Below are 19,071 nucleotides of genomic sequence, written 5' to 3'. Positions count from 1 at the left end.
CTCATTTTAAGTATGAAATTTGTGATGTTTAACAACCCATTGGTATATTTTTGAGGACTAAAGCATTTCTTTTGATGATGCTGATAATCTTCAAATTCTTGCTTATTGCCATTGAGCATCTATCTGTGCAGATTTCTTAATTTAATTTGTTGCCTGATACACTGTCTTTCAATTTTCTCACAGTAGCAAAAGGTGAAACAAATAAACTTTAAAGTCGTTAAAGGCAAAGACTATATCTGGGTAATTCTCACTTAATTTTCATCTGGCATTATATTTCTACTTAATAAATTTTACTTGATTACACACCAAATTTTTGTAGGTTTTTTTTTTTTAAAGGAAGGCAATGCAAGGTATAGGTTAAGAATATTGAATACTGATTTCTGGTTCCATCTTCCAGTAACTCAACGACTTGGAGAAATTACTTAACCTCCTAATCCTTAAAGAAGTATAATAGTAGTACATGTCTCATATAATTAGTTTAATAATTAATTGAGCTAAAGTATGGAAAGTATTAGCACAGTGTTTGGTTTACATATAGAATGTTAAGTGCAAAAAAAGTATACATACAAGTAAGAATGGGGGGAAGACAATGATTCTAGAGTGATACACAGCAACATTATGCAACATATGTCAGTAAAAGAACATTTCTACATCTTTATGGAGAAGAGTTAAGACGGACATTTTCAAAAGTGCTTGTGTTGGCCTCAAAATACTGGCTTGTGGATATTGCCATTATAATAAGTGATTTCATTCTATGGTACATATCTTAGATTTGATACATAAATTTTGGCTTACTTGTCAGACCAGGGCTAAATCCTCTAGTTATATGCAACACTTAGTGGAGTGCTTAACACAGAGTGCTCAAGGCAGATTTGTTAAATTGAAAAATCTTTAAATCACAAACTCTGGTAGCACAGCATACAAATACATCACATACTTTAAAAAAGCACAATGCTGTCTATTGGGGGTGTATGAGTGCATGTGCAGGCACACGTGCTCATAAATTAGTGTAAAACAAAGACAACTCAAGGTAAAGCAACCACATCCTTGAATTAACAGTTATATCTCACAAGTGTTAATCTATTGTCTTCTTACAGATGTAGGTGTAGTTCAGAAGCTCTTTCTACTCAAGTTTAATGGTCGCAAAAGATATTTGCTGGGCTTATTTTTAGCCACAAACAAGCCATTGGAGACCTTTCCACTGTATCTTGTTAAAAGAATCATTAGAAAAGTCAGTCTACATTACTAGGCTCATGAAAGTTTCTCACATTTTTTTGTCCATGTATGACTGAGTGAGGACAAACAGATACCATTAATTTTGAAACAATCACTTTCAAATTTGACTGACAATTTTCTTTTCTCTCCCTTATCCACAACTCTAGTGGAATATGTTATACTTTATATGATTCATTGTGACATAATCTAAGATGTATTTTGATTGAAGTTAGACAGTTAGGTCACACATCTTGTTTTCCATTATCTTCTGAGTCTGAGCAGAACAAGTCTGAAACTGAGGCATGTAAGATACAAAAGTCTTCTGACCAGAAGTGCCTAAATTGAAATTATTTTCTACAAAGTGTGAGCAACTGTCCTGGAGGATTCTGATGTCAGTGAATAAACAGTGGGCCGGGAATGGATACAACATCCTTGACTCATCAGTCAAGGATAAAGCACTCTCTTTTTTAATTGAGGTGACCCCTAAATAATAGACAGATTTTTCATCATCATTTTCTTCAGAGAAATTTCCCTCAAGTTTCAAAAGTTTATCCACTCCTTCTGAGAATGTAAGGTGTGGTGAAAGTATATTGGGATGCTGATCTGATAACATTAAAAACGCCTGTGTTTCTATCTCCCATGAGAAAGAATCCTTTGATAGAGAATTTTTGCTAGAGAAACATTTGCTGCCTGAGCTATTTATAAGCCCTTGCCCGTCATCAACTGCACTTGATTTAGAGCTGCAGAGCAGGGTGGCATATTTAACAGAGGGTAGTTTCCTGCTTTCATCCTCCTCACAGGTTATCTTGGTGCACTTGGCCTCAGACAGGCTGGCACTATTGCTTTGGTCATTAATACAAACAGAACCCTTTTCAAGATCCGGAGCTGTCAAAAGTAGAGAAGCCATAGTTGTTGGTGCCTTCTCATCTTTATTTTTCCATGATGTGTCAACAATGATATCTTCTGAAATGGTTTCAGGCTCCAAAAGAAGAGGACCAAATGTCACTGATTCTGTGTGCTTGATAAAAAGATGCTCAAATGTTTCTGGCTAAAAGAAAAAACACATTTTAATGTTCAATTGTATTACTTTTTTTTTTTTGCTTCACTATGACATGCTTGCAAAAATGGAAATATGAAAGGTTAATGATAAAAGGACATAAGTCAACCCCGACTTAACGAATTTGGGACTGACACAGGTATATCAAAAATCATAAAGGAAAAGCAGTAGATAATTATCAAAAGTAAGATGAGACTGATTTAGGTTTGACTCCTATTTCTGTGGCCTTGGATGAGGACATTAATTTCTCTGCCTTTCATTTCAGTTTCCTCATCTGTAAAGACATGTTCGATGCTTACTTCATGACACTGTGGTGAGTAATAAATTGAATACTGTCCAAAAGTGTTTAGCCCTCAATAAAGATCAATTTTTATAATTAGAAAGTGTTATCTTCTGAAGAATTACTAATATTGAACAGAATATTTGATTTCCACAAACTAAAAATTTAATCCTCAGCTTTTAAAACTCAGCTAAAAAAAGTAAATTGAAATAAAATTAAAGGAGCAAAAAATTTGTCCCAAAGATAGTTAAAATATCTACTACATGGCATAAGATATGATGTGAAGTTAAAATTTTTGTGACTTCTAAGAACTTATCTGCCTTACATCATACTGAGAATCTTTTTAAGACTATCAGGAAATAAGAACTAAGAATACCTATGTGTTGAAAACAAGGGTGAAAAAGATGATCACAGACTTTTAAATTACTATTCTTTAGAATAACTTCATATAAAAATACATACTATGGGGCATGTGAAATGAAGACAAAGACACAAAAGCAAATGCATATCATACTTGTTTTTTATAAGAATGGTGGTTATAGCACAAGAAAAACATCCTCCCAAGCATCTACATATCAAGAATATGTGAGCAAAAAGCGCAACTCATACAATGTGAGCTTATTGAAAAACATAAATGCAAAGTAAAGAATACAGTGGACACATCACATTGAAAAATTAACACAACTAAATGAAGTGTTATAGAAAATGTGTTCAATTTATATATCATACATGTAATTGAACTTTTGAATATTACAATTTTTAAACTAAGAAAGTGAACTCAGACTTATTGCCTGAATTGAAAATGGCAAAGCTATTCTGTGTTAAAATATAAGTCATTTAGCATAAGTTTTGAACTCTTAAATGAAATGTATTGATTATAACCATAAAAGAATAAATATACCAAACACTAAATATAATAATAGTTTTGAACTCTTAAATGAAATGTATTGATTATAACCATAAAAGAATACACCAAACACTAAATATAATAATAATGGAATAGGTTTACATAGAGATTAAAACACTGCATAATGACAAGTATCATATTAACATAACCTTTTGTTATTTTATAAACATAATTTATGAAGAGAATCTGTTTCTGCACCTATTTTCTTTCTGACAGAAATTTATAATTAGATTTATGACTTCCTTCAAATATTTGCTTGCTTGTTTTGTTTTTGCCTAAGGTTACTACCATATATGTATTGAATTCCTTAGAATTTATATTAACCTAGAAATTAAGATCATCAAATAAAGGAATTACATACTATCAGTATGTAAACAAAAAATACAGACAGCCCATAGCATGCAATCAAACTCAAATGACATGTCTGGCGTATTTCATACCCTCTAAAACTTCACAACTAGTAACTAATTATTGACACCAAATAATTTACATGTCATCAAATGCACTCATTTCAGATGAAAGATTTCACTAATAATTAACTAGAAATCACATACTCATATGTTATTGAACTATATTTTATGAATGAGTCATAAACCTTTATTAAAAGCATGCTCATTAAAAATAAGTTGCAATACGCATCAAATTTTTTCAGACTTTAGAAGAGTCTGGGAACATATTAAATATCTGTACAGGTGGCAGGAAATCTATTTAAAGTCAATGAATGGGAAAAAGGATACAGTTCTGATATTTAGTGTTATGTTTTTACATTCAAATAAAATGATGAATAAAATCTAAATGTAAATGTTCCATGTATGGCTTAAATTTGAATTTTTTTTTATCAAACAAAAACTTTGGTTTATTTTGAATGTGAGCAATGTAGCACAGTTCGTATGCTAAGTACATAGAAATAGCAGGTGGTCTTTTTCAGGGAGAATATTCCTGTCCTCGCCAAGAAATATTTGTAAAAGCTCCAAAAAGTCTCCGTTTTTGCATCACTACACACTCCCCTACCCGCCAGAAGCTTTGAGAGGTTCGCTGTAAATAAGTGAAATTCAGGCAAAAATTTCCCAAGGAGGCTGAATTGAAAGCTAATGTGTTTTCTGGCCAATCTGACCTAGGTATGTCGGGTCATACTGATATGAACTGCAACTTCCACTGGCCTGTGACCAGCACAAACTGTAACTTCGGGCTTTCTTTGAAATGAAATGGAAGTTAGTACTTGAACCATTTTCGAGGCTATAGAAAATGGAAATTCCCAGACTGACCACACTGAAGTGTCTAGAAAAGAATACAAAATGGAAAATGTTGGCCATAAAAGTATAAACTAAATACTTTTACTGCATTCTGTAATTAAAATCAGTGTATTTGCAAAGCTATGTGTCAGAAGCTGCTGTTTTCAACTAGTTACAGCATTGTTTACCCCGTATTTGATGATATCTAATAGATATATAGTAAGAGCAACAGTTACAATTTTTCAATGTTTTATGACCAAATGATAAGTCAAAGGCCAGATATAATGACTACTGGTTTTTAAACTTTAGATGACCTGAAAAGTAATTATACATCCAAAGTGAATTGGACTCAGACCTTTATCTTGGTCCCAAATTTACCCATCTCTTTTTAGTTCTAAATCAACATAATCCATATATTTTAGTTCTAAATCAACATAATCCATCATATTTTAGTTCTCCCCTTCTTCAAAGCGTAAGAATCTTCTAATACTCTATAGAATGTTGGGAAGTTGGTATACTGGGTTCATCTGCAGTGATCATGATTAGACTTCAAAGAATGTCCGTACTCTGTTTAGATAAAATAAAACAAAATAAGAAAAATAAAAAAATTACTCAGAAAACAAAAGATAAAAGATTTCAAAACATTTTCTGCCAGGCATGGGTTCTAGACTCTAAGTTCTTATGCTATATTACAGTACTACATCTTTTTAGAAAAGGGTAAAACTTTGAACTAAGTTGGCTTCTCCCACTTCCTTAATGTGTGCCTTAATATCACACTCTGAGGACAGTTTCCTTTCCCCAGCAATGGAAAAACTAGAAGAATAACATACTAAATAAAAGAAGAAAAACAAAGAGCTGGAAAAATAAGAAGAGTGTGGGAACAATAGCAATATTAGATAGTTTGGAACAAGAAAAAGAGTAGAGCAGTGAAAACAAAAATGAAAAATTTAGAGAAAGAGGGGCTGAAATAGTGAAAAATAGAATCACAGAATCATTATCATGATTTCTTTAATCTAGAAAAAAGATCTAAGAAATCATCTAATAAAACTATTCAACTACATATAGACCTATATGTAATTACTCAACTATATAGAAGTATGGACAACTACTTGACTAAATATACAACTATTCAACTATATACAGAGCTATTCAACTTAATATACAGAAGCTATTATATACAACTATTCCAATACATATAAAACTCTATACAACTATTCCTCTCCCCCAAAGAAAAAGAGAGAGAAAAATCATCTGGTCCATGTCTCTTCCTTTTTTTAGACAAAATAATTGAGGCTTAAAGTTACACAGCTAATTAGAGTAGAGTAAGGACCCTAATTTTAGACAAAATAATTGAGGCTTAAAGTTACACAGCTAATTAGAGCAGAGTAAGGACCCTAAATTTAGTCTCTTCACAGTCCAACAATCTTTTTATAGCACAATGGAAGATGAAAAGATATCCCACACACAAACAGTCAGGAGAAGATGTTTTTTGTTTTGCTTTTTCTACTTGCTGTGATAGATATGAGCTGATTAATTCATACTCTCTTTTGGTTCCTTATAACCCAAGAGCACAAGCATAAATATTAAGAAAAACAAGAAAATAAACAAAACTGAAGTCATATTTTAGGGAACTGGAATATACACTTCCAAGGCCAGTAATATGCACTTCTAAATAGAACTTCTAACTCAGAATTGTACCAGCTCTTCCACACTTCTGCAAGGCCACGCCAGGAGTGACAGGCCGCCCTGCCTCAGAGCTGTGACGGTGGTTCTTCCATGGGTTGCTGAGCTGCTTCCTTAGAGGCCTACAGCAGGCTGAGGAATCTAAAATAGTCTTCAAATCACAAAGAAAAGTCCAGTTTATTTTAGCTTTAACACTCTGAAAGGTTGTTAAGTGGAGTACACTCTTTTGAAAATTGACATAAACGTAGACGAAGCATGAGCAAGGTTAGATTAAAAAATACAGATGATTTGGAATTAGAGAAAGAAAATTACAGATTAGGCAAAAATGCTAAATAAAAGGATAAAAATTGACTAAAGCCTAAACATTGTGAAATTCAAATTAGAAGAAAAGCAAGACAGAGTCACAACAATATATTTTCCTACAATACAATTCAACCTTTGTCTAATATTCTTATTTTTATTTTTTAAATTATTTAATATATTGGGGTGACATTGGTTAATAAAATTAGACAGGTTTCAGGTGTGCAATTGTATAATACATCATCTGTACATTGTGTTTTGTGTTTTAAGATTCTGATTTTTAAAGTATTAAGAAAAATGGTGTAGAGAAGTAATCTCATTCAAGAAGGAAGACTGGATATATGTGTTTCTCGCTCATCTCCATAAAGACTCTGTTAGAACAAAAAATACATGAATAAATCAAATACACACCCACAACAAATAAGATAATCTGAGAAGGCTAGGAGGAAATGTGATTTTGAATTAATTTTTTTAATGGAAAATTTGTGAATGAGTGCAGTCCAAAGAAGATGAGCAAAGGAAGCTGCAGACCAGAAAGGCTCCAGAGTGGGCTATCGCTGAAGAGAAAGCCAGTTTGCCACGTTGAATGCAGCAGAGAATGTGGGTGAAGAAATGACAGGTAAAAACACAGGAAGAGATGAGAACTGAGGCAGAAAACTGGAAACTCTGTATATGCAATGGAGCTCTTCTACTCTGCTGCACATGGGAGAATCTTCATATTAGGACTACCCTCTGTCCTCAATTGGGGATTTTGTTTTAAAAAGTAATTAAGGGCAACCTAACCCGAAGAACTAGAGGATCAACAACAAACAAAGCCCAGAGCAAGTAGAAGGAAGGAAATAATTAAGATCAGAGCAGAATTAAATGATATAAGACTAAAAAAATCAATGAATCCAGGAGCTGGTTCTTTGAAAGGATACACAAAACTGACAAACCTTTAACCAGACTCATCAAAAGAAAAAGGAGAGAGAGGAACCAAAAAAATAAAATCAGAAATGAAAGAGAAGTAACAACTGATATCACAGAAATACAAAGGACTGTAACAAATTACTATGAACAACTATATGCCGAGAAATTGGACAACCTGGGTGAAATGTATAAGTTTCCAGAAACATACAATCTTCCAAAACTGAATCAAGAAGAAGCAGAAAACCTGAGTAGCCTGATAGCAACCAGTAAAACTAGAACAGTAATCAGAAAGCTCCCGACACACAAAAACCCTGGACCAGATGGCTTCACAGACGAATTCTGCCAAACATTCAAAGACGAACTAATACCTATCCTTGTCAAACTATTGCAAAAAGTTCGAGAAGAGGGAAGACTTCCAAACTGTTTTTAAGAGGCCAGTATTATCCTGATTCCAAAACCAGGTAAGGGCACAACAAAGAAAGAAAATTACAGGCCAATATCTCTAATGAACATATATGCTAAAATACTCAACTAAATATTGGCAAACTGCATCCAGGCATACGGCAAAAAGATCATACATCATGATCAAGCGGGATTTATACTGGGGATGCAAGGATGGCACAACATTCACAAATCAATAAACATAATACATCACATAAACCAATGAAGGACAAAAATCACATGATCATATGAAAAAGCATTTGATAAAATCCAGCACCCATTTATAATAAAAAACACTCAGCAAAGCGGGAATAGAGGGAGCATAGCTCAACATAATAAAGGCCTTACATGAAAAACCTACTGCCAACACCACACATGTGCAAAAACTAAAACCGTTTCCCTTAAGATCAGGAACAAGACAATGTGGTCTGCTTTCACCCCTCTCATTCAACATAGTACTGGAAATTCTAGCCACAGCAATCAGACAAGAAGAAGAAATAAGCCCTGGCTGGTGTGGCTCAGTGGACCGAGTGCTGGTTTACAAACCAAAGGGTCACCAGTTCAATTCCCAGTCTGCGCACATGCCTAGGTTGCAGGCCAGGTCAGGTTCCCAGTAGTGGGCACAAGTGAGGCAACCACACATTGATGTTTCTCTCCTCTTTCTCCCTCCCTTTCTCTAAAAATAAATAAATAAAATCTTTTTAAAAAGTAGAACTAAAAGGCATCCAAATTGGAAAGGAGGAAGTAAAACTGTTGTTATTTGCAGACAACATGATAGTGTATATAGAGAACCCTACAGGCTCCAGCAAAACACTACTCAACCTAATAAATGAACGTGATAAAGTAGCGGGATACATAGTCAATATTGAGAAATCAATGGCATTTTTTTACATCAACAATGAAGTATCAGCAAGAGAAACTTAAAAAAAAATCCCCTTTAACACAGCAACAAAAAAAAATAAAGTACCTAGGAATAAATTTAACCAAGGAGGTAAAAGACCTGTACTCAGAAAACTATAGAACACTGAAGAAAGAAATTGAGGAAGATACAAATAAATGGAAGCATATACCATGTTCATGGATTAGAAAAATTAACATCATTAAAATGGCCATGTTACCCAAAGCAATCTATGTATTCAACGCTATTCCTATCATCATTCCAATGACATATTTCACAGAACTAGAACAAGTATTTCAAAAATTTGTACGGAACCACAAAAGGCCCTGCGTAGCAACAGCGATCCTGACAAAGAAGAACAAAGCGGAGGAATCACACTACCTAATGTTAGACTATAAGGTCATAGTAACCAAATCAGTATAGTATTGGCATAAAAGCAGACACATAGATAACGGAACAGAGAGCCCAGAAATAAACCCACAATTTTACAGTCAATTATTATACAACAGAGGAAGCAAGCACGTACAATGGGCTAACGATAGTTTATTCAATAAATGGTGTTGGGAAAATTGGACAGATAGGTGCAGAAAAATGAAACTTCTTACACCACACACAAGAATAAATTCAAAGTGTATTAAAGACTTAAGTATTAGACCCAAAACCATAAAAACCCTAAAAGAAAACATAGGCAGTAAAATCTCAGACATTGCTTACAGCAGTATTTTTTCCTGATATATTTCCTAAGGCAAGAAAAACAAAAGAAAACATAAATAGGACTACATTGGACTAAAAAGTTTTGGGACAGCAAAGGAAATCATCAACAAAATAAAAAGACAACCCACAGAATGGGAGAACATATTCACCAATAAATTTGATAAGGGGTTAATATCCAAAATTTATAAAGAACTTACAAAACTGAACACCAGAAAAACAAACAATCCAATTTTTAAAAATAGGCAAAGGGCCTGAATAGATACTTCTCCAATGAGAACATACAGATGGCCAATAGACATATGAAAAGATGCTCAGCATCACTAATCATCAGAGAGATGCAAATTAAAACCACAGTGAGGTATCACCTCACACCTGTCAGAATGGCTAAAGTGATGGCGAGGATGTGGAGAAAAGGAAACCCTTTGCACTGTTGGTGGGAATGCGGACTGGCACAGCCACGGTTGAAAGTAGTATGAAGAGACCTCAAAAAATTAAAGATGGACCTGCCTTTTGACCCAGTGTTCCCACTTCTGGAAATATATCCAAAGAAACCCAAAACACTAATCAAAAGAACATAAGCACCCCTATGTTTATTGTAACATTTTTTACAATCACCAAGATATGGAAGCAGCCCAAGTGTCCATCAGTAACTGAGTGGATAAAACAACTATGGGACTTTTACACCATGGAATACTATCGGCCATAAAAAAGAAAATTTTACCCTTTGCAACAGTATGGATGGACCTGGAGAACATTATGCTAAGTGAAATAAGCCAGTCAGAGAAAGACAAATACCATATGACTTCACTCACATGTGGACTCTAATGAACAAACTGAACTAACAAGCCAAACAGAGACAGACTCATAGATGGAGAGCAGGATGACAGCTATGGGGAGGGGGGAGGGATGAGGGTGGAGGGGTTGAGCAAAAAGGAAAAAGGACTCGTGGACATGGACAACAGTGTGGTGATTGTGGCGGGGAGAGGGTTCAGGGGGATAAATGGTAATGGGTAAGAGACAATAAAAATTTTTTTTAAATAAAATAAAAAACAAATAAAATGAATGAGAACTTTTAAACCTTAAAAATGTTTAGAGCTCTAGAAGGAATATGACATCTAAAATGCAATCTTATATATTTTGGGTTAAGAAAATTAAAAAGGGGACCTTTTGAAAATTAAGTCCTTGTGCCCAGGAACAATTCTTGGGATTTGGAACATCTTCCCAAAACAGCTTTTTCATTCTACAAAGGATAAAGACAGCATTAGAATTAGAGAAAAACATTCATATTGAAAATGTTAGCATTTAATGCATGTATAAACTAGAAATTAACCTTCCTCAAGATTAGATTCATTTTCTAAGCTATGCCTCAGTAAGATTAGATTCATTTTCACATGCTGTCACATGAAGATTTCCATTAATGAGCTGCCTAGACCAAAGTTAACCATCAGTATAATAATAAAAATAACCAACACATATTGGAGACCATGTGCCAGGCAATTTGCATAGGCTTTTTTCAGAGAACATAAAATATTAAAAATGGTCATCAGGTGAGTTTCAGAAACAATTTCACCTGATATGGTCCTATTAGCTTACTCAACTGAAAGATAAATTCTGATTCTAAAATTCACTCTCTCTCATTTTTTGCCAGAAGACAAAGGTTTCTGTACATATCAAACGCATTGGTCCAGACCTCTCAGCACAGAGTAATGTGGTACCCACAGAGCCACAAGAAATTCAAGGCCATTTGCCACACCAGACTGACTAGAGCCATCAGTGCTGATTTTGAAAAAGCAGAATGTTTACTGATTATAAAAGAACTGACTGCTCCAGGTAAATTTTCACCACTAAAAGTCCTCAACCCAAATTCACAACCTTGAAAGCCACTTTTGCCATCTCCAAAAACATACATCCTAGGATTTCCTATTATAGGCTTATTTCCTGAGTGTATTTGCACAGAAATAAATTTCTTCCATGAGGTTTACGTTATGCTAGCAAAGAAGAATTTAGCTACTGAAAACAGGCCTTTTCTTTTTATGCCTTCTTAATTGTACAGAAAAGCTATTTATAATGTAATGTTTATGATTTGTATTTTAAATCAAGGTTTAAATATGCTATAGTTTCTTAATATCAACTACAGTACCTTTGATGTAATATTAGCAATGTTCCAAGCAATAAGGTTAAAGATGAAATAATTATTGGCACAATTACATATACACCTGCATCATTCTGGAGTTTTTCAATATCACCTGAAAAAGAAATCCAATTCACATAATTCAGAAGCTTGAGGAAAAAACTATCTTTCTGTATCAAATGTTATGATACTTTTTCCTGATTTCATCATAAATCTGTATTACCTCTAAAATATAAAAATAAAAGAGGAAGATAAAAATATAGTTATGATCACATTAATAAAATAATTATTCTTGTGTCCAGAATTACGCTTATTGTAATTTATGAAAATACCTTTCTCAAAATTATGTGTCCGTTCTTTCCATCTGATCGCTTTTAGGTAATGTGAGTCTGTGTGCCACTTAAAGTTGCTACAATGGCTCAGCGTCTGCCTCTATAGAGGCCAACCTACAATACCTGCCAATCTCTAGCTTGTTCACTCCAGACACATTGACTTCCTTGCTGTTTCCTGAATTACGGAGCATGCTCATTCGTCTGTACAAAGCCCTCCTTTGTACTTGCTATCCCTTTGCTGAAATGTTCTTCCCCTTTGTATTTGCAGGGGTCTACTCAAATACCATTTGCACAAAGAAAAAGAACGATTTTGGCCATTCTTACTACAACACCACATTTTAAATCTACACCTTCATCTTATTTTGCTTCATGGAACTTACTTTTGACATTATATTATTATACATGATTTTCTTATTGCCTGTCCCTTCCATCAGGGACCTGGAGGTTAAGCTCCATAGGGGCAGGGAATGATGCTCACTGTCCAATCCCCAGTGCTTAGAAGAGTGCTCTATCTATATTTGTTACATAATACATAAATGAATTTTTACAATTATTTTAATTCTAAAACCAAGTAACTTTCTTTCTTGAAACTTCATTATTGGTGTGCTTGGATTTGAAGACAATTTGAAACAAGAGTAAAATGTGAATATGCCAAATATGGTAAGATGACTCAGAAATATGAAAGGCCCAGTCTATGACAGTCTCTCCGGTTTTACTTTGAGAGAGAGAAAATATTTCCCTTAGAATACTGGTTAAAATATATGTACTCGCAAATATAGGGTCTGGCACAAATAACACCCTCTTTTTATTATAAAATCATAAACATGTTATTCTGTAACATAAGACACACTCAAGCACACCATGACATTTTAGGGGAAATTTTCTAATTAAAACTACAAATTAATACACCCATAATACTACCCTACCAACCACACTCAAGCAAGGCATTGCTTCTGTCAGACTCTGTATATGCCCCCAAGTGTATTTGGAGGGAAAAGTGCATTTATATATGTAATGTAAATATGTACAGAAAATTAATATATTTCTAATTAGTCTCTAGGAAGATGTACTTTATTGTATAGTTGTGTATTTCCTTTCATTTTGTTTACATCAACTTTTTACCCAATTTGAGACTGAAAATTTTATTTACCAATGCAAGAATTAAATACTATGCCTGATTATTCTCCTTCTTACTACCACCATAGATCCATTTCCCTGACTGCATGCTCCTGTGACACATGAGACTCTGGACTCTTCCACTATTTTATCAGAAAAGGAATAACCAGATGGCACCATTACTGCTAACTAGGAAACCACCCCATCTGTATACAAAGAAACGAAAAGTGAAAGTTTTACCTCGGGTAAAACTATTAATTATCTTCGGTTTCCCCACACCTTCCATAAATATTGGGTAAAGACTGAATTGATACTTCTCAATGGGGATAAAATGATCTGAGGAGAAAAACATATTAAAGAATCATTCTCACTGAATTAATATAAACAAGTGAAATCTATGCAAAAAAAAAACCTTAGGTGACCCTCCTGTACTTCCAAACATAGAAATTAGTTATTATTTATGGATTGAAAGTGATAATTATTTACGGATTGAAAGTGATAATTAAGGGAGTTTCAAAACGAAACTAAGCACTCCAAATTCTCTAATTACAATAATTTTACAAATAATATTTTTAAAATTTTACCCAGAGATAGGAAATAGCAGTTTTTCAAAGGCATGTTCCAGTGACAGCTACTCTGTTCAAGTTTGGAGTGTAAGTTTTTTATCTCCCTGTCCAGGACAATATGCTCCACCTCCTCTCCTGCATCTCCAGAGTAAGCAATATTCCCTTCACATAGGGATTTCCTTTACTTAGTTTCCTCAGCCTGCGCAGCTGGAGGACTTAAGTCTTGTGAAATCCTATACAAGAAAGATGGGAGCGGGAACCAAGAATCTCCTTGCAATATCCAGGAGTCTAGATTCATGGAGGGCGACCATTTCCATAGCAAAGCTCAAAATGAATCTATCAAGTGTTATCAATATCCAAAAAAAATATTTCACAAGAGATAAATCTCTTTGAGACCTAAATTCCACACGGTTTAAAGAAAAGCACAGAGAGTAACCACCTGGACAACAGCAGTAACTAAATGAATTTAGCTCTCTGTCAACAATTTGTTTCTTTTTACCCTAATGCTCAATTCTAGGTCTTTGAAATACAACAAAAGTATGAGTCTTGGGATGATATTGCATAATAAGATCATGGCAATCCTTAGCTCCCCTAGACCTAAACCTAACTCAGAGTTAGAGATGCTGTATTGTGCACTTAAACTTTGTAATCACATCCTGGGGCAACAGGTCTACTTTTGGGAGTTTATGACAGTCTCTGTCACCAGGTCCTAGACTCTCAGACCTCCAGGACTCCCACTCGCTGAGAGTGAAATTATAAATTTGTAATCTGGAAGGACAATTTGGCAGTAGATATTAACATCCATTACAAATTGGTTTAAAGATAAAGGTAAAGCTGAAAGCAACAACAGTTCTCAAATACATAGTTTAAGTAGATTTTAGAACAGAATGCAATACAGTCTTTGAAAATGATGGTTAAGGAGAAAACATGTTTGTGATAATCGAAGGACTAAATCAGAAGAAAAGTGGTAGATGATATGGTATGATGACAATGTGTAAAATATTTAAATGACAAAGGATCAAAATAAGTAGAATTAAATGTTTATGGTAAGGTGATAGAATTACAAGTATTAAGATGGTAGTATCATTTATGTTTTTTAAGTTTCATTTATTTAACTGGCTCTATTAATTGAATTAATAATCTGTACTATCATACGAACCCGTAAGAGCAACTTAATAAAGTACAGTAAACTTACCATGGATATAATACCTCTTAACAGATGAAGGGATTTTACGCCATTTAATTTCATTGTCTTCATTAAGAATTTTCCACTCAAGAATAAAATACATCAGATTGTAATCACTAAGCGATAGCATCCAGGAAAGAATCACGCAACTGCTGTTTAAAGGATAAGCACTGAGTGACTGCACGGTATTTACTGAGGGAAAAAGAAAGAAATTTATTTTTTAAATAAAAATTAATGAAAATCTCCTAATACCCTTTAAGAATATATAACCTACTGGAAAAAGGGAGGAGGCAGAAAAGGCAGACATTTACACAAGTAAAAATAATACATGGCAATTATTTTTGAATTACAAGAGTCCCATAAGCAGAGAGACGTGGGAGTCTATGCTATGCAGGAGAAACAAGATGCTACCTCAGACCTCAAAAAGCGCTCTTTGGAAATGGTCAAAGTTGTTCCCCACTGGAATGCTGCACGGGCCTACGAGTCACCCTTTCACGCTCCCTCCAAACTCTGCTCTCCCTCTGCCAGAGCTGCGCTTTCAGAGCACACACCTGATCTATTTAACACTCTCTGCACAGAGTCCCACTTCAAAGCCTCCAGTGGATTTCCACAGATGAGGATTAAATACCTGTCAGGTCTACCTCAGGGCTTGTCAGGGCCATGCCTCAGCCTGCCTCTTGACCTTTGAGGATTTTCTGCCCTGGGGCACCCTGGTCTTCCCTCAGGTCCCCTCCTGTGCCGTGAGGACTTCTGTTCATCTCTCAGGAGCCAATGCTCTTCCTCGACTGGGTAATTCAATTCCTGTAACACTTCCTTGAGAAGTTCTCACCCTCAACACTAGATCAGGTTCCTACTTTCTTTCCTTTTATACAACTACATTCCTTTCCTGGGAACACTTTCGCCAGTTTGTAAATAGGCGTTCAAGTGTACAATTATTGATTAATGTCTGTCTCACCTATTGGACTCTCGCAATGCAGAGGCCATTATTGTTTTTCTCACATTGGAATTCCCACCACCTAGCATAGTACAGCCTTCAATAAATGTTTCTAGAACATAGTGATTGAAATCATTTTTAGTAAAACTATGCACAGATGCTATAGAACTTAAAAGAAGTTCATACTATATGTTCAAAAATAACCATAATATAAAGCATAAAATACCTTCAGAAAGGTAGAAAGCACTCTGAGAGTTCAGAAAAGGATAGGACATTTCTGATCAAAGTAAAAAGCAAAGGTTTCACGGAGGAGATTGATAAAGGTACAGAAATTTAAATTTTCTGTTAAAAATTTATACTTTGGATATATAATCCAGATTAGAAACTCCTATTGAAAGTGGTACTCAATTCTCTGATTAATCAAATACATCCAAATTAACTAAAGAGAGTTCATCACTCATATCAAATGAAGTGCAGGTTAATTTTCAAGTCTGAGCAATTACTTGCATCTATACGTCATACTATTACCTATACATGTAACCCATATAACACATGTACATGTACTTATTTTTACATATTTATATATACATATGTGTGCATGTATATTTATATACATGGAGAGAGAGATTGAGATTGATTTATCTATAACCCCCATTGGTCCAAAAGCATTAGATTTATTAGAATATTCCCACTTATTGTAATACTACTTCAACCATGTGCTACCACATGAAAACCCCAGAACCGTATTATGTAACCAGGATATAATCCAGTTTGTTATTTTCAGACAAAGAAGAGATAAAGGTAAAAGAGACTCTCAGATTCAGAGAATCACAGGCTTCTTGTAAGACCAAAGTGGGAGGAGTTTGCAAAGATTAAATATATAAAAGGGCACTGGTTTACTACCCTATACTTTTTCTTACCTTTGCTCATAGGCTGTGAGAATGTTAAATTAAAATTTGCAAAAGAGGCACCAATCGAATTGATGGCCAGAACCGTAACAGTATGTGTTTGCTCTGTCCATTGGAAAGTGAATTTGGTGTGATTTCCCACATCTTCTGACCATGTTCCATTTCGGGAAGTGTGATGTTTTACGATATATCTTCTCACACTGCACAATGAGTCATGTTTCATCAGGGGCTGGAGTAAACATAAAAATGGATTAGTTTAAGGACTAGAGTGTTTTTTTGTTTTTTTGTTTTTTGCCGACTGGAGCTCTTATTCTACAGTTCCCTTTGGGACACAGGGGTCAGACCAGAGGCAGCACTGCCTATTTCCAGGCTGAAGTACAGGGAGGTGGGGTAGGGAAGGGTCTGCCTCTGGCCATGAGCTCGGTGAAGGTGCCATGTGGGTGTGGAGCACAGGAAAGTTATTTTCCCCCTCCTGGGTTTTTTTCTTAAGACTCAGAGGAAGATAATAAGGTATGGATACAAATAGGAAGTTTTTCTACCAAAAAGTTTCCATTTAATTCTAAAGAAATGAAAGACTGTCAAAGAGTTGAGAATTTCCTCATCTAAAAAGGAAAAAAAGAATAACCCTTGGGTTCCGTAAAGAAACAGAAAAGAGTTGAAAAATGTTAATCATCACATATATTAATCCCAGTAAAATTTGTCCCTCATTTTCCCTTTCCCTGATTTGCTGCCACTTCAAGTAACAGAGGCTGTCAGGACAGTGTGCATGACACCCCAGAATTTTGGTCCTACAGTTTAAAAAAAAATCATACTGGGTCACTGACAATTCCAGTGTCAGATACAGATTTAGTCCGATTCTACTCCTCCATTCTACAGAACACACCCCTTCTCCCATCACATTCACCTATATCAGGTAAGAGTAAGTGCGGCCAGTCCTTTGTAAACCCACAGAAAGCTTGACTCTATACTATAGACTAGACCAGAGCTGCTCAATTTCATTTTTTTTTTTGTCATTGAGATGCCTGTAAATAAGAAATATCAGAAAAAATAAATAAACACAAACATATATACATGTATTCCTGCAGGGCTTGAAATAATCTGGGTAAATGGGGAATGGGATTTTTGCAATCACTGCAAGAATGAAATGTCTGAAAAGTCATACAAATTTTGCATTTTGTTTTTTAAAAATCTATGTCAGGCTGTCAGAAGGGAGGAGGGTTGCGGGGGCAAACTGGATGAAAAAAGGTGATAGGATTAGCAAAAGAACAGGTATGTGTAACCCACAGACACAGACGACAGCGTGGGGATGGCCAGAGGAAAGGGGGAGCCGGGGCTGGGAGAACAGGGGCAAAGGGGGAAAACAGGGAGATCTGCAATAGTGCCAATAAAAAAAAAGAAAAAAATCTATGTCAGTTTTCATATACAAATACTTTTGTAGCCATCAATTAAAAATGAGATAAACTTCCTTACTTTTTGGTACTACAAAGTCACTCTAGGTCTATCTTATGTATTTCCTGCCCAAGCCCCAGATCAGCCATTTTTCAAGGAACCTTAAGTCCTTTTGTTGGACAATGGTATTAAAAACAAATCTGGGTGTGCTCCTTGTTACTGGAGTGTTGTTACTTCAAGGCCCTCTCAGCTTACAAATCAAGGAAATACGTGTACACTAACTCTTGTATTACACACATCTTCTAAATTAATCCACCCGTAGCCATATTAAGCTAAACAGGAATTCATACTGATGTCTCCAACTCACATCCCTTGCCACATGGGTCATTCCGGTCTTCTGCCACTAGCTTCTCTATAACTAGTCCAACAATGAGACACCTGGGTCCCACCATCCACATCCTTTCTTTAATTGCTCAGTTTCAGTTTGTAAGAATTGTTAACCCATGCCCCATGATAATTAACTTTATCAACGAGAACCCAGTACATAGTACCATTTCTTTGGGCTTTAGTTTTAAGAATCCACTCATTTACAAAGTTAATTAGTCCTGCACCTTTTCCTCCTGCCTCCTGCAGTGAGGATTTTCACAGACTTGTAACACAGTTAGATTCACTTGTCCCAGCCTTGATTACATCTCGGGATCCTCCAGCCCCTAAAGTGATTTATGCTTAATTTGCATACATTAAGGTTTGCTCTTTGTGCTATAAAGTTCTGTGGGTTTTGACAAATGCATATGTGTTCACCATGCTATGTACCCACCATGGCAACATACAGAAAAGTTTCGCCACCATAAAAAAGCCCCTTGTGCTTTACCT

The 19,071-nt window shown here is 35.1% G+C and overlaps 1 protein-coding gene across 3 annotated transcripts in view; it reads right to left on the bottom strand.

The window, feature by feature from the left end:
* Positions 1–1,444: 1,444 nt before the first annotated feature.
* LEPR (leptin receptor) overlaps positions 1,445–19,071 on the bottom strand; it is a 78,788-nt gene continuing 61,161 nt past the window's right edge. The window contains exons 15-20 of one of the 3 annotated variants that reach the window (XM_054574315.1): positions 16,822–17,038; positions 14,977–15,159; positions 13,456–13,551; positions 11,777–11,882; positions 10,801–10,876; positions 1,445–2,263 (exon numbers count right to left, since the gene is read on the bottom strand). In XM_054574315.1, the coding sequence (XP_054430290.1) occupies positions 1,445–2,263; positions 10,801–10,876; positions 11,777–11,882; positions 13,456–13,551; positions 14,977–15,159; positions 16,822–17,038 (1,497 nt within the window). Of the gene's footprint in view, positions 2,264–3,606; positions 5,259–6,933; positions 7,046–10,800; positions 10,877–11,776; positions 11,883–13,455; positions 13,552–14,976; positions 15,160–16,821; positions 17,039–19,071 lie in introns of those variants that run through there. The other 2 variants (XM_054574320.1, XM_054574318.1) reach the window with 2 other exon arrangements.

Source organism: Pteronotus mesoamericanus, unplaced genomic scaffold (assembly GCF_021234165.1).
Source record: "Pteronotus mesoamericanus isolate MK-2021 breed Mesoamerican mustached bat unplaced genomic scaffold, CSHL_Meso_final contig_105, whole genome shotgun sequence".
In the NCBI taxonomy this organism is placed as follows: Eukaryota; Metazoa; Chordata; class Mammalia; order Chiroptera; family Mormoopidae; genus Pteronotus; species Pteronotus mesoamericanus.
This window is presented reverse-complemented; position numbering and strand designations above follow the sequence as displayed.